Source organism: Protopterus annectens, chromosome 4.part0, assembly GCF_019279795.1.
Source record: "Protopterus annectens isolate FY-2018-M chromosome 4.part0, PAN1.0, whole genome shotgun sequence".
NCBI classification, from domain to species: Eukaryota; Metazoa; Chordata; order Ceratodontiformes; family Protopteridae; genus Protopterus; species Protopterus annectens.
The window spans coordinates 1,193,878,638-1,193,895,618 of NC_056733.1; the positions used below are offsets into that span (position 1 = coordinate 1,193,878,638).

Genomic DNA, 16,981 nt, shown 5'->3' on the forward strand with positions numbered 1-16,981 from the left:
CTCCTGTCTTTCAGAAATCCTGCTTACCAATGGCAAGTAACCAATTACTCAGTTACATTCCTTACTTAAAAATTCCCAATCTACTAACTTTTCAGTTAAATTCTTAGTAAAGTTAACCTTTCAGATATCTTGATTACAAACTTTTGTAACCAATTTGCTAATCTTTTAGATTGTGCCCAACAAACAGAGGAAGCAACTCCCATGTTTTTCAGATACTCCTAACTACTAACTCAAGGTTTCATTATAACTTACTGTTTAAGTCACTGGCATCTCAAATACCCTTCATAACTCCTAGTGACCTCACTTAATCAAGGAAGACCACAACCAACTCATGGTCTAGGGAACCTGTGATGTACATGGAAAGAGTAGCAGCAAACTAGCAGTAAACCCACACAGCTCAGTACTAATACAGTCCGAAAACTCAGCAGCCAAGTAAGGTGCAAGTACTTTATTTATACTAACCTGAAGGTGAGGAAAAAAGCAACAGATTAAAATGGCTGCCTTTTCTTCTACTTGCTTGTTGATTTAAATAAAGTTTTTGCTGCACCTCATTTGGATGCTGAATTTTTGAACTGCAACAATGATGAGTTGTGTGGAATAAATTAATCCCCAGTCCTTCATACCCAATATCCAATGACCATCTCCTTGGACCTTTCACATACCTTGCTTATAGACTCAATAACTTTTTGGATGCCCTACTTACTAGAGCACAGTAATCATGTAATACTCCCTTCCAAATGCCCCATTACCAACCCTTCCACCCACCCTGCTTCTCAGTGCCTCAACTTTACAGCAGTTAGTTTCTTCTGTTCCTTCCTATTTGTAGTGTCATGCCTCCTGGTTGCACTGCTCCCCCTTCTCCCTCATGGTTCCAAAATTCCTCAATTTTAACTTACCTGACACCATATGAAGATACCAAAGGGTAAGAAACCTCTGGTGCTGCAAGTATAATTTGCCTTGATCATGTGCAGAAAAGCTATCCCTGGAGATGGTAATGCACTTGTAAGCATGACTTACCTTCTCTACATGGAGTGCACTGTCCACAACTTTCATGCTTGTAGAATTCAATCAGCCGAACTGATAAACGCATTACAGAATCGATCTACAAAAGCGGGACCACCATTAAGTGCCTCTTCCTCTCTCTCAAAAAAAAAATCAAATGAATAGTTTCTCTAGAGAGATCTGTTCAAAATGTTTTTCAAAACTATTTTCACTATTAATTCTGTTACATAATCACAACCCTGGCAGAAGAAAGTCTTGTTTTCAGTTTGCATTGTAGTTGGAAACTACACAATGGAAAAACTGAAACAGTTGGTTCTAATGTCCAACAAATCTCAAAATAGGCATACAGAGTGCTGGTCTGAGATATTTTGTTGTTCATGCAAACATTTCACTGCCCTAAATACTTTAAGTGCAAGCATATTATGGCATCATGAACAGAGTGTTTTTAAATGAGCTATACAGTTGTACTTATAATTACAGAGTAATTTAAAGGTCAAACAAAATGGCACCAGAGAAGGCAAAATAAGTCCACGTCTGCAGAGCACAGCAAAGCATAGTGGTCCATAATTTAAGGTCATAGTCATATAATGGACAATTAACACTAACAAAAGTTCTAATTTATTCTGAACTTGGAAAGATTACTTACAGACTTATCCATGACTATAATGGCTGCTGTACCCAAGCCCGTTTGTGCTTGAATAAGTGCATCAAAATCCATCATTACATCCTCACAGACTGATTTAGGGATCAAAGGTGTTGAAGAGCCTCCTGGGATCACAGCCAACAGGTTATCCCAGCCACCAATTACCCCACCTATAAAAAATAAAATTATTAGTATGTCAGAATGCGTCTAACACCGGAGAAAAAACGTATATTCCAGTCCAACAGTTCTTAAGACTAATCCACGAGTAAGCCCAACGCACAGAAACTTCAAACTGTACATACAAAAGAACCAACTCTACACTGAACTGAAAAGTGTCACTTGTAAAAAAGCTTCATTTTACTCTGTCTTCAAAGTAGTCTCCAAAGTACTGTATAAAAATATATTTTTTGTCCTGTCCAAGCTAGTCCAAAACCAGTTTTAAAAATGATGGACTTGAAGGTCTTACTGCTTTAGTGCACAGAGACATTCCCACGCATGATGCATATTTGTATCACACTCTAGTTTTATCTTCTCAATCAAACCTACAAAAGTCACACAGACAAAACATTCAGTAAAAATTACAAGAAAAGCCCAGCCAAGCTACATTTGTCACTGTGTAATAAATTAAACCTCCTGTAATGGAGGGCCATGGAATATATGAAAATAACCTCTTAAGGATATCAAGTGTTTCAGCTACATGACTTCCGAATGCCCATGACTTTTTAATTTTTAAGCCTTTATAGCTACATTCAGGACAAGAAAGCTAGCCTCCACTACCTGAAGACATGTATGTTTCGTCCTTTTTACTGACCTCTTCAGCAAAAGTGGATACTTTGGCTACACTTTAGAACCACAGGGTATATAAACACAACTGACGCCCATCAAAACATCCCAACCCAAAGGGTAAAAAGGTCGCACAGGCAAATCATTCAGTAAAAACTACAAGAAAAAACATACCAAGCTTGAGTTTTCACAGTGTGACACCTTAAACCACCGTGTAGCTAAAACACTTGATGAAGGCTGACTTTTTTTGTCCTGAATGCACCTATAAAGACTAAAAAGTAAGAAGTCATGGTCATTCAGAGGCCGTGTAGCTGGAACAACTTATATTCTTAAGGTATCATTTGCATATATATCCCACGGGCCTACATTACGGGAGGTTTAAGGTATCACACAGAGAAAATTCTAGCTTGGGTGGGTTTTTCTTGTAGTTTTTTACTCAAACATATAAGACTTCCAAAATATATATATATATATATATATATATATATATATATATATATATATATATATATATATATTGGAAGTCTTATATGTGAGTAAAATATATATATACCATGGGTGGTGGTGCTGCTGATAAGCGGTGTCGCCTCACAGTAAGGCGCTGTCGAGTTCGATTCTCAGCTAGGCGTCTTCTGTGTGGAGACATGCGTGAATGGGCATACCTTCGTTGAAGGTTGCTACGTCCAGGCCTGGCAAAAAACGGTATGTAAAATCAACTGCCAATCATTAGCGGACGAGGTTCGTAGTGGAAACCTAACAGGAAAAAGCCGTAAGACACAAATATATATATATATATATATATATCATGTACAACTCTCAGTTTTTAACTTTTTATCCACACTAATGACCGAAGCATCTCCACATGCAAGAATCTAATCAAATTTTGTTTACCCATCAGTCTATCCCCATAAGTGGCATATACCAATGTTTCTATCTTTTGACCTAAGAAACATAAAGCAACTCAATACTGTGTACATCCTCTCACAAATGCACAAAGCTATATTTTTTACCCTTATGGCTTACAGAATCTACAACTTCATTAAGTACTTTAACTAGCTAATCAAGTGAGCAAAAGAAGTTTCTAAAAAGCCTATCACTAAAATGCCAGAACATCAGTGAAGGATGCTTATTTAAGTGTGTTTTTTGTTTTTTGCCATAATTGCTAACCTCCTCCCTTCTCAGGCAGTATTCATGATGCTCACTTGTCCCAGAATTCAGTGACTTTATGGATTTGATAATCTGCTCTAGTCCCTGTGAGGGAAGCAAATGGATAGCCTGGACAATTAACAGATCCTCAAAGCCTCTGAAGTCGCTGGAATAGGAAAGGGGACTTGGGAAAGTACTGTTGTGTACACTTACCATAAATGTAGATGTTCGAGTGTGTTCACTGTTGCAGTCATTACATTTGGATTATCTGCCTGCAGATAGCCCTCAGCCATTCTGAACACCAAAGTCTTGGGTCCTGCATCTGATGCGGTCTCTTCTTCCATGAAGGTAGTCAGGGGTATAAAGCATGCAGCTGACACCATTACATCAGTTTTTCTTGCCCTAGATGTCAGGTGCCCCCATAATGGGAAGCAATTATATATATGGGTTCACTACATATGACAAAGTTCATATGACCGAAGCCCATTTGACTGAGACCAAATGACCAAAAGTTCATATGACCGAAAACTCATTTGACTGAAAAACAGCACTGGCAGTCTGTAGAGCACTGTAAGGTGAGTAAAAGGTATATGCCCTGCTCCCCACTGTAGTGTGACCCTGGAGTTAGAATATATATTATTAGAGGGGTCCCAGCTGACATAGATGAAAACTGAACTTTGTGGGGTTACACCCCAATATATTCTAACTCCAGGGTCGCACTACAGTGGGAACAGGGAATATACTTGCCAGTGCTGTTTTTCGGTCATATGGGTGTTCGGTCAAATGAACGTTTGGTCATATGTAGTGAACCCATACATATATATATATATATATATATATATATATATATATATATATATATATGTAAAGTTACACCTCCAACAAAACGCAAATACACCAGAAAGCTGAAATACACTAAACAGAAAAGCTATAGCCAAGAGGGAACTCAGGGGGCTGGAGGAGGGTAACCAGGACTGCAACAGTGAATACACTCTAACATCTACATTTATGTTAAGTGTACAAAACTGTACTATGTTCTTCGTGTTTCACTGTTGCAGTCATTACATTTGGGTAGATTCCCAAAGCTAAGGTAGGGAGGAGGAAGTTAGAGCACATTAGGACCAGCTATTAAGCCCTGCAAGACTGCAGTGGCAAAACCAGCTCTGGATTTAGAAAAAATAGGCAAGTGGTAATGCTTGGTGAAGGTATGTACAGAGCTCCAGATAGCTGCTTCTAGGAGGTCCCTGGTAGGGACACCTCTGAGAAAGGCTATAGAGGTAGCTGCAGCCCTGGTGGAATGTGATCTTATCCACTGTGAGATAGGTTTTCCATGGTGCTTATAGCAGAAATAAATGCAATGGCCTATCCACTTAGAAATTGTTTGCTTTGAAATGGCCTTCCCCTCTGCCCCTGCAGCAAAGTCAACTAGCAGCTGTTCAGTTTTTCTGAGAGGCTAAGTCCGGTCCAAATAAAATCTAAGTTGTCTGCAAACATCCAAAGAGTGCAGAATTTGTTCTCCTTTATTCTGTGGATTAGGACAAAAGGTTGGCAAATGAATGGACTGATTAAGGGCCACAATGGATACCATCTTAGGCATAAAGGAAGGATTGGTCCTGAGGGATACTCTATCCGTATGGAAGATGATGAAGGACTCCATTGCCATGAGGGCCTGTAATTCAGACACTCTTCTTGAAGTGATGGCTAGAAGGAAGGCGGTCTTCCAAGAAAGGAATTTCAACTCTGCAGTGGCAGCAGGCTCAAAAGGAGGTAGAGTGAGCTTTTCCAATACAACGTTAAGGTCCCATGTGGAGTAGGGGCTCTCCTGGGTGGTGGTAAATTTTTGGCCCCTCTGAGGAATTGTTTCAACAGGGGGTGAGAGAAGAGGGGAGGCTCAGTATTATAATGTGCTGAAATGGCTGAGGTATGAATTTTAATTGAAGAGAAGGAAAGGCCCTTGTGGAGCATCTCTGTTACGTATTGAAGAATATACGGTAAGCTGGGCACTGTTGTGCCCATCCCCTGAGTCTTGCTCCAGGAACAGTATCTTTTCCACTTTTCAGCATAGGATTTTCTAGTACTAGGTCTCCTTGCCTCTAGAATGACATATAGCACCTGCTTACTGAGGGATGCTTTTGGAGAGCTCAGGGAATTAGCCAGGCTGAAAGGTTCAGGGTTTGAAGCTACGGGTGCAGAATCTGGCCCTCCTGCTGGGACAGCAGGGAAGGGGTCTGACACAGGTGCCATGGTTCCAGCAGTGACATACTGTGCAAGAGGGGGTACCAGTGCTGAAGTGGCCAGACGGATGCAATCAGTATTGCCCTTGATTTGCCTGTCTGATCTTTCGCAAAACTTTTGAGAGGAGAGGCAGAGGGGGAAAGGCATAAACTGAGAGGTTTTCCCAGGTGAAGGACAGGGCATCCACTTTCCAAGCTTGACTATGGGAAGTCCTTATGCAGAATTTATCCAATTGGTAGTTCTGAGGGGAGGCAAACAGGTCTACCTCTGGGTTCCCCCATTTGTTTCTCAAAATGTTGAATATCATTGGTTCCAGTTTCCACTCGTGTGGGTCCATGAGATTTCTGCTTAGGTCATCTGCCAGTGAATTTAGCTTGCCTGGCAGGAATTGAACTTGTAGGTGGACTTGGTAGCTCAAGGCTGTGTTCCACAGAGCCATTGCTAGTCTGCAAAGAGGATACGAGTGGGTTCCCCCCTGCTTGTTTATGTACCACATAACAGTGGTGTTGTCTGTCTTTACCAATAATTGTCCTGGAAGGATGCGGTCCTTGAAGGCTGTCAGGGAATTCTGTACAGCCAACATTTCTTTTTGATTGATATGCAGGTACATCTGCCTCGGGTTCCATTTGCCCTGAATACACTGCCCTGCCAAGTGAGCCCCCCATGCAAACTCTGATGCGTCTGTTGTTAGGGATTGAGCGGCAGGGGGTAGAGTGAATGGCAGTCCCTTGTTGTGGCAGCAGGCCTCTACCCACCAAAGGAACTGTCTTTATACAAGGAATGATAGGAATCATTGACTCCAGGTCCTGAGAATGTTGACACCATAGGCTTTTTAGATACCACTGTAGTTTCCTCATATGCAGTCTTGCATATGTAATTAGTAGAATGCAAGAGGCCATGAACCCCAGGGCTTGCAGGATATTCCTTGCAGACAGATGGGTCTTTGTGGCCAGTAGTTTGAAGTCGGCTGTCAAATAAACTTCTTTCTCTGGCGTGAGGTAAGCCATCTGGGAAGTTGTGTTCAAGCTTGCTCCCAGGAATACAATTTGTTAGCAGGGTACTAGATGAGATTTCTTTTCGTTTATGGTTTACCCCAGTAAGGTTAGAAGTTTCTTTACAAATGCCAGATGATTTAGCAGCATGTCCTGGCTTTCTGCCTAAATTAAACAATCGTCCAGGTATGGGTATATTTAAATATTTCTTTGCCTGCAAAATGCAGTGACTGGAGCTAGGCACTTTGTGAATGTTGAAACTCGAAAACGAAAATTTCAGGAGTCGGACGACTGGCACTTGCCCACTGCTTCTGCTTCGGGGACCGCACAGCAAGAAAGACTGGGGTAATGGTGTCGGCTGCATGCTTTATACCCCTGACTACCTGACGTCATGGAAAAAGAGACAGCATCTGATGCAGGACCCAAGACTTTGATATTCAGGCCGGCTGAGGGCTACCTGCAGGCAGATAACCCAAATGTAATGACTGCAACAGTGAAACACGAAGAACATCCTTCAATCTGGAAAAATAAATATGGTATCTAAAGGGCTCATTTAATATCTTTCTAACCTAGTTAAGACAAAAGCTACTCACCTGCATGGCACTCTATTAGCTCTTTCAATGGGACTGACATCTCTTCTTCCACGGTGCACGGATTATTGACATGGCCAGAGATGTTGAACAACTTTGTACCAGAATTCCTCTCCCGTCCAAAACTGGCAAACCACGCCCCACCTCGTCGGCAGATGGTAGGTGAAACAGCAACAGTCTCCACATTAGCTACTGTGGTTGGACAGCCAAAAACTCCTAAAAACAAATTCCCAAACATGATTTAATTTCAAATATGTGCACAGCAGTGAGTATATTACCATTTCAGAATATACGGTCTGTACAATAGACTACATAACCAGAAAAAAGCCCTGGCAAGCAGAATATCCCAGAAACGAAAAGAAAAAACATGTACATATTGACACATGCTGGACAGTTTGTCAAGTGATGGCAGACCAATCCTAAAACTTTAAATGTCTTACTGCTTAACAATTTTCAGTGTGCGCCCAATGTATAAACATTTTACACATTCACTTGTGTATCTTTACCAAGCAATGCTGCACTTGGATGTAGCATGCACTGTGTATGTATCTTAGTGCGGCTAGAAATCACTAGTGGACGGGAAGGAAATTCAGTGTCTGAATGCATTTCTTATGTTCTTGAAGCATTCACCAGTATGGATTAAAAAACACATCAATGGATAAAGCTGTGTCTTTCTCTCTAAGAAATAAATAAATAAAAACAAAAATAGCTAAAGAATGCATTGTTACCAAATTCTAAAATGCATCAAAATGTACTGTCAAATGTGTACTGAATTAAAAATGCAATATTCACCCTAAAAGTACACAATTCACCATGCAAGAAATGGCACTTTTTATGAAATCTAGGTGAAAAACACAATACTGGATAAGCTATATTTTTCTGTTCTAATATACCAAGTTCTAAAAAAAGTGAATTACAAACCAAGATGCGTACACTCAAAATGATGACATAGAAAAGCAGACATTTTTTTCTACTAGCTAACATATACTACATGAAAAAATGTAGTGACCAGACAAAGCACACATGCATTAAAGAGCAATTACATGAAAGCCATGTAATATTAAAAGATTAAACCTGAAAGCATTAAAACAGGATGGGAAATAAGAGTGTAGCAATAACACTGCAACATACAACAAAATGTGCATACTTTAAGTGTGACTGGGCTGCCTGCTTATGGGCAGTTTTATTGTATTTTTTTGGTTTTACTAATTTGTGTTTATTTTGCACTTGATAAAAAATGATTTACATGAATGTTGAGTAGCTGGAGGGACTGTAGTGTAGTCTTACTTTCTTTTAGTTAGAAGGCTTCTTTTTCATTTCTCTTCCAGAATATTTACTTTTTTGTACTGTGTGACTAGTGGCAGTGAGCTTAGGAACTAGGCCAAAAATTAATGATGACTGGTTCCAAAATGATGGCCTTGGCATGGTGAGTATTAGGGGTTATGCACATGTTTTGTTCTTAATACTGATAGATTCTTACCAAAGGTGAGTCAGAACTGATACAGCTTCAAAAAAGACAATGGCTGTTATAAGATTTTAATGAACATGCTTAAAGGATAGCTGCAAGATGTCACAGGACGGTAATAATCTCACTCTGCCAGCAATGAAAGGAATCCCTCCGTGCACTGGACATGTGTCATCCTGGACAATAACTAGGTGCTAGAGGGAAGCAGCAGTTAGTGTTGTTGCCTTAAAGCACTTGGTTCTCCAGTTCAGTAGGCTGAATTACTCATCTTCACATTTGCACACAGGTGTGTGTGTGTGTGTGTGTGTGTGTGTGTGTAATGGACACCTACTGCTTGTTAGGATAAGTTTGGATTCCCCTGTGACCCTCAATAACAAAGTTGGTACAGAGAATAAATGAACAGTACTTAACAAAAATGTTTAGCATCCTCTCTCTCTTAAGGAACCTTTGTTACTTGTTTATACAGCTAGAAACATCCTTCTCCACGCCTTAACTGTAAGAAATCTCTGCCTGTGTCAGGTAAGTATATTATCTTGAACAGACAGAAAGAAAACATGTACAGCATCACTCTTCTTCAAGGCAGCTTCACTACTTTTAACAAGGTTTCTAACACTGAGCAAATTCTTGACTATCATCAGTTTTACACAAAGTACTTTAAATAATTAACAGCTTGCCAATATCCACGACTCACATTATTAAATTTTTGCAATGTGCTTTCGACTTCACAAAAAAATTTAAATGCTAATTTAATTATACCTTCTGCATGTTCTAACCACTATCAGAAGTCTAATGAAGGAATATGAGAGAACAAAGTTTTAACTTCTATATTGTCAAGAAATACATGTTGACATTTCTGTGACTTCATCACACCATCATGTAGCTGAAACCAGCATCAACACAAACTCCCATACGGGCAGTTCACAGAAGTAGACAGGTGAACATCTTCAAATCAGTTCAAGCAGCACCAACTACAGCACTAAGTGCAACAAAAGGGTTACACTCATTGAAGCAGCATTCAGTCTGTGGTTTCATTTGGAAATGCTCCATTATACCTTACACTTCTCATCATTACATAATTCACTTCAAACAATATCATAGTTTTATCGCCACTATGTACATTAAAGCATGTTTAAAACTATATATATATATATATATATATATATATATATATATATACACACACATATATACATATATATACACACACATATATGTGTGTGTGTGTACAAGATATAGTGTGTGTGTGTGTATATATATATATATATATATATATATATATATATATATATATATATATACACACACACACACACACACACACGTTTATATATCATATTTCACACTTGTCACATTTATTCTTACTTCATAACACTAAACAGTCATTTTAAACATTTTCTTTGCACAAAAAAGCACTGAAATTTTCATTTGCATAAACACAATACATGGATTTAATTATGCAAATAAACACAATACATGGATTTAATTAAGCAAAACGACTACTAATTGTCCACATACATTACAGCTGTGTGGAAGCTTCAGCTAAAGCAAATCATTTATATCATGGGATGGGCACACTTTTCAGTTAAAAAAAAATAGTTGGGTTCGGATCTGACCCTTGGATCCATCTCGACTGCTTTTAACAGCTTATGGAACACTGAAACTATTGAGATCCTCCCTTATCTTTAATGCCCTGGGCCCCTAACATTCCTCAGATCTTGTCTGATATCCTTTAAGGTTGTACACTTCAGGAAAAGAAGAAACACCATTGAGTTCAAATAAAGGAACTCTGGTTCCTACAGCATCTCTGAATCCTTCCAAAAGTCAATAAAGAGGGGGGTTGGAGGGAGGGAAGTAGAGAAAGAATGAAAATAGACAACACTGGTGGAATGTTATGGTGAGTACATAACTTTTTTTTATCTGATGTTATTTTCATTCATTCCTAAACTGTTGGGACAGCGTCCCCAGCTACCTATCTCCAAGGAGGACTCTTAAAAAGGATATTCCTGAGCACTGCTGAACCAAGTCCACTCTTCCCCTAGCGACCAGATCCAATTTTTAATGAGCAATACAGTCCAAGTAGCGGCTGCACAAATATCATCCAATGAAGAGTTAGTTAAAGCTGAGAAAGTTGCCATAGACCTAGTGGAATGAGCTTTTGGTAAAGATTAGCCCAATTTTTCATAAACAAAGGTAATACAATCAGTCAAGCATTTAGCCAAAGTCACTTCTGAAAAGAAAACCAATAACTGTTTGATTTCCTCAAATTTTTGGTTCTACGCAGATAAAAATGTAATTGTCTGTGAATGCCCAAAAGGTGTAACATATACTCTCCCTTTATTTGAGAAATTTGGAAAGAACACTGGAAGGTTGATAATGTGATTAATTTTGGATTCTGATACCACCTTAGGAAGATAAAAGGGATTGGTTCACAAGGACACACTATCCTTTGCATGCTTAACACACATTACATACTCAGAATGACAACAAATAAGCTAACATTTTCCATATTTGTTTTAAGTTCTACAATCAACTGAAATGTTTTCTTTTTGTCTACTGTATTTAAAAAGTGTCACAACTTTCATTTAGAAAATGACCTTCTGCAAAAACCCTTTCTGTATTTCAAAAGTGATCTAACTTACTAATCACTAACAATATATCCGCTCGTTAAGTTAACTTTAGTTCACCAGCTAATAACATTTAAGCAATAATCCACAACTGTGTGTGGGTATATTAGTATTTACTCACAGATGATTTAGTCTGAGCACGAGGATGAAGCCTGAGTGATTAAATAAAGCCAGCTGTGCGCAAATCCTAACATACCCACAAAGAGGAATGGATTACTGCATTATACAATGACATTATTTCTTCTTTGTTTACTGATGCAGTGCATATGCGTATGGGATTTGCGTTCCACGCTTCTGCAGTACATCAGAGCAGTGCAGGAGAGGCAATGCAGAAAACAGCATTTCCACTGATTTTTTTTTTTTTTTTGAAATGTTTAAAAAGTCAGGACTTTATGAGAGTGGAGAAATACAAGGAAAATCAGGTATGTTTGTTTCTTTAGTTTTGCAGAACATACCTGATTTTTTCATATTCTGCTGTTCCCCAGCATATACCAATAGAAAGTCTGGACGTTTAATGGTACTGCGGCCGGACATTTTTCTATTGGTATATTCTTCATTTACAATTACCTTAATATTTTTATTCCCTTCCATACATTAATTTATCTTTATAATATTTAGATAAGTCATTTTATCAGCATAAATTAGTTATTTTTTCAGCTTATGATAAAGGCAACTATTCACCAGTAATTACACATTTCTATCCAAATTCTTAGTTAACTTCCACCTTCTTTTTACCATTATAAAAGCATTGAAATAAGAATCTGTGTCCATTTAATGCTGGCTTTGGCTTCAGAAACCAAATCCAGACAGATTCCACTTAAAATAATTTCCATTCTACAGTCCAAATTCTATAATACAGCTATGTCATACAAAACTCTTCTCCACAGAGATTTTCTCCAAAACATAAGCCCATAAATAAATCACAGTATATGTGACCTGCAGTAGCCCTGAAAGCAGTCTCTTTATCCGTTAATGTGATTCAACATTTGAAATAACGATGTTCTTAGTTAATGCTCCACTCCTAACAAAAACATCTCTTATATACTCAGCCAAAACTCAACTGTTCTAAAGACCATGTGATGTTACATACATACACACACATACATATAATACACATTTATATATCTAGATGTATCTATATATATATCTATATATATATATATATATATATATATATATATATAAAAACCTGATAAACTGATCATAACATTAGCTATCAAAATACTGACAAAAATATCTAAAACACAAAAGTGACAAAACTGACGCTACAGCATGGAAGGGTGTATATATTTATGCCCATTCCCTGGCATTGTGCAATGTCAGGTTGGTTTATAAACACAGCAAGGGATGTATGGGTGTAGGTAAGCTTGCACAATTTCAGTGTGTGTTTATATATGTATGCATGCAATGACAACTGCCAACTTACAAAATGTCAGAGTTTATCTAGGTCATTTTATAAACAGGATTACGGGATTAGAGCCTGTGCAAAAAAATACTGTACTGTGATGGTCTGCACATTCCTCTAACCTTGTTCCTTGCAGCAATCCAAAGCCACAATCAGGATGACTTCCAAGAGGTTTTATATGGAACTATAATGAGCAGAAGCATTGGAAACAAGACCATTTTAAGGCACAGACAGGTAATGTAGGATTCACTATGGGAAGTTTACTCAGAAAAGCTAAATAAATTTAAATCAGTGCAAGTGCTTATATACACCTGATCACCATGGAACTTCACCTTAACAACACCTCTAACACTTAAAAAAAGTTTTCATGTGGTTGGGGCAGACCAAGTTCCAGTCTAGGTTATTATTAAAGCTTTTTTTGTGCGTGTTGTACAAATTCATGTAAGTTCTTGCGAGTCTTCTCAGCTGAGTTCATGCTGTAAATAAAACATGCTTGTAAGCTGAGCTGATAACAAATTCTTTTTATCAGTTTCTGTTTTACATACTTATTTTTGCCTGTCTGGCCCTGGTCGTAGTTAAAAAGGGTCCTCGGACCAGCCATCTATCTGGTTAACAAATGCTAAATAAATAAAACAAATTTGCTGACAGCAAAGTGGGCAAACTAGTTCTGTTGATAATGCACCTAATGAAATTGTGGGCGACATCAATTTAAACATTTTTTGCATGGATTAATTCCCCTTTAACACTGTATGCATGGAACTAACCCCCACCATTCAAAATCCACCTTTCTTGTACATACTCACTCCATGTTCTCACAGCCACGGGGAAACAGAAAAGGCCTTAAAACTGTAAGTACTGAAAACTATCATATAGAATCAGCAAGCTGGAAATGGGGAAATATGATTTCACTAACATTTCATCAAAAGATGCAGACTGTTAATGTACCTGTTATTCTTGCTGATTTTAGTACCTCAACTGTCCAGATTTTCGCCTCATTTTTTGGTCTGTTCCTCATGAAATTTGTGATTTTCTGGATTTTTGTGGCAAATTGGTGAGGACTAAATTCATTAAATAATGACATGTATTTGAGTTTCAGACTATCCTATCAACAAAAGAACATTTCAGCCTGCTGAAGAAACTGTTTTTCTCTGGATGAGTTAAGAATGCAGATAAAGAAGGCTTCAAAAAGTACAGTTGTGTAGACTTACCATAAATGTAGATGTACGAATGTATTCACTGTTGCAGTCATTACATTTGGGTAATCTGCTGGCAGGTTGCCCTCAGTCAGCCTGAATTCCAAAGTCTTGGGTCCTGCGTCAGTTGCTGTCTCCTCCGCCATGACATCAGGTCGTCAGGGGTATAAAACATGCAGCCGACGCCATTTTCTTTAGTTTTTCTTGCCCCCGATGTCAGGTGCCCCCAAAAAGGTAGCAAAAATACGTATATATAAATATATGCATCAATATAAACTTTACCTTCATCTACAAGCAAATACACCACACAGGTTGTAGAAGATAGAGAAGGAACGATAACCTCCAGAATGAAAAGGGGATGGCGGGAGGGTAACCTGGACTGCAACAGTGAATACACTCGAACATCTGCATTTATGGTAAGTGTACACAACTGTACTATGTTCTTCGTGTTTCACTGTTGCAGTCATTACATTTCGGTAGAATCCCAAAGGTATGGTTGGGTGGCTTGGAGCTAAACAGCATGAGGTGCGGCTATAAGGCCCTGCAGAACTGCAGTGGCAAAGCCTGCCCTGGACTTAGAGTAGAGAGGCAAATGATAATGCTTTGTAAAGGTGTGAATAGAACTTCAAGTAGCAGCCTCTAGAATGTCTTTCGTTGGTACTCCTCTCAGAAAGGCTGCTGAAGTAGCTGCAGCTCTGGTGAAATGAGACCTAATGCCCTTGGGCACAGGTTTACCATGGTGTAAGTAGCAGAAACGAATGCAGTGGCTTATCCACTTTGAAATAGTCTGCTTTGAAATAGCCTTTCCTTCTGATCCTGCAGCATATGCCACTAGTAATTGCTCAGTTTTTCTTAGAGCTTTAGTCCTGCTCAAGTAGAATCTTAGTTGTCTGTGCACGTCCAAGGAATGCAGATTTCTCTCCCCCTTGTTCTACGGATTTGGATAAAAGGTTGGCAGATGAATAGTCTAGTTAAGAGCCACACTGGAAACCACCTTAGGCATAAATGTAGGATTTGTCCTCAGAGACACCCTGTCTGGGTAAAATATGATAAAAGGCTCTACAGCCATGAGGGTCTGTAGCTCTGAAACTCTTCTTGCTGAAGTAACTGCTAGTAGCAGAGCGGTTTTCCATGATAAGAACTTTATATCAACGGTAGCAGCTGGTTCAAATGGAGGCAGGGTGAGCTTTTCCCCAACACATAATTGAGGTCCCATGCAGGTATTGGTGATCTTCTAGGAGGCCTTAAATTTTTGGCTCCTCTTAGATACTGCTTTAGTAAAGGATGAGAAAAGATTGGTGGCTCTCTAATGTAATGAGCCGAAATGGCAGAGGCATGGATTTTAATTGATGTCAAGCATCTCAGTTAAGTATTGCAATATCTGAGGAATATTTGGTTCTGCTGTATCAGTTCCTTGTGCTTGATTCCAATCACATAATCTCTTCAATTTATCAGCATAAGATTTTCTACTACTAGGGCTTCTGGCTTGCAAAATGACATCCATCACAGCTTTACTGAGAGGAGTTGCTTGTATAAGTACATGATCAGCCATGCTGCCAGGTTCAGTGTCTGGAGTTGATTGTGCAGGAACTGATTGTTTTGCTGGGACAGTAGTTGAGGTCTTTGAGGTAAGGTCCAAGCTGGGTATTGAGACAAGTTCCTTAGGAGTGGGTACCAGTATTGGCGGGGCCAGCCCGGGTCAATTAGTATCATCTTTGGTTTCTCTTGTCTGACTTTTAGAAGGACCTTGGGAAGAAGAGGCAGAGGAGGAAAGGCGTAAACTGATAGGTTTTTTCAACTGAAGGATAGGGCGAGCACTTTCCATGCTTGTCTGTGATAAGTCCTTGTGCAGAATCATTTCAATTGATAATTTTGAGGAGAGGCAACTAGATTATATGTCTGGGCTCCCCCATTTCTTTGTTATCATGCTGAAGACTTGTGGATCTAGTTTCCACTCGTGAGGATCCATAAGGTTTCTGCTTAAATTGTCTGCCAGAGTATTTTGCTTTCCTGGAAGGAATTGAGCTTGAAGATGAATTTGGCAAGTCAAAGCTGTGTCCCACAGTGTCATGGCTAATTTGCAAAGGGGGTATGAGTGTGTGCCCACCTGCTTGTTTATATACCACATGACCATGGTGTTGTCCATCTTTATCATTAATTGTCCTGGATGAAGTAAGCCCTTGAAGGCTGTTAAGGCATTTTGAACAGCTAGCATCTCTTTCAGGTTGATATGTAGATGCATTTGTTTTGGGGTCCATATGCCCTGAATGCATCTTCCCGCCATGTGGGCACTCCCAGGCATAATCTGGTGCGTCTGTTGTTAAGGTTTGGCTGGCAGGGGGTAGAGTGAAGGTCAGTCCCATGTTTTAGTGACATGCCTTTGCCCACCATAGAAACTCCTGTTGTAGGCAGGGAATGAGAGGAGTAGTACAGTTTTGTACCTACCATAAATGTAGATGTCCGATAGGTATGCATCTGCAGTCCTTACATATGGGTTTGTCCTGCCTCAGGCAGCCCTTCGGTCGGCTGGATTCCAAAGTCTGGGTCTGGTGTCGGCTGATGTCGCCCTTTCCCTGACGTCAGAGCGCCTGGGATATAAAAGAATCAGCCGACGCCATCTTCCTCAGTTTTTCTTGCCCCAGATGCCAGGTGCCCTCTAAGGAAGGCTAAATTTGGAGAAATGCAAAATATTCCAAACATGCACAGTAATAAAAGACAAATACACCATAATAGATAATCCCAGCTAGCTATAAGAGGGATAAGTACCCAAGAAAATACGCAGAGGGGAAGGAGGGAGGGAAAACCTGACTGCAGATGCATACCTATCGGACATCTACATTTATGGTAGGTACAAAACTGTACTATGTCCTTCAAGGGTGAAAACCTGCCAAGGGGGGGGAAAC

At 39.4% G+C, this 16,981-nt stretch overlaps 1 protein-coding gene across 1 annotated transcript in view; it reads right to left on the reverse strand.

Moving 5' to 3' along the window:
• Window positions 1–1,615: 1,615 nt before the first annotated feature.
• LOC122800429 (NADH dehydrogenase [ubiquinone] flavoprotein 1, mitochondrial-like) overlaps window positions 1,616–16,981 on the reverse strand; it is a 315,965-nt gene continuing 300,599 nt past the window's right edge. The window contains exons 7-8 of the mRNA XM_044069874.1: window positions 7,395–7,607; window positions 1,616–1,815 (exon numbers count right to left, since the gene is read on the reverse strand). Of these exons, the coding sequence (XP_043925809.1) occupies window positions 1,616–1,815; window positions 7,395–7,607 (413 nt within the window). The remainder of the gene's footprint in view (window positions 1,816–7,394; window positions 7,608–16,981) is intronic.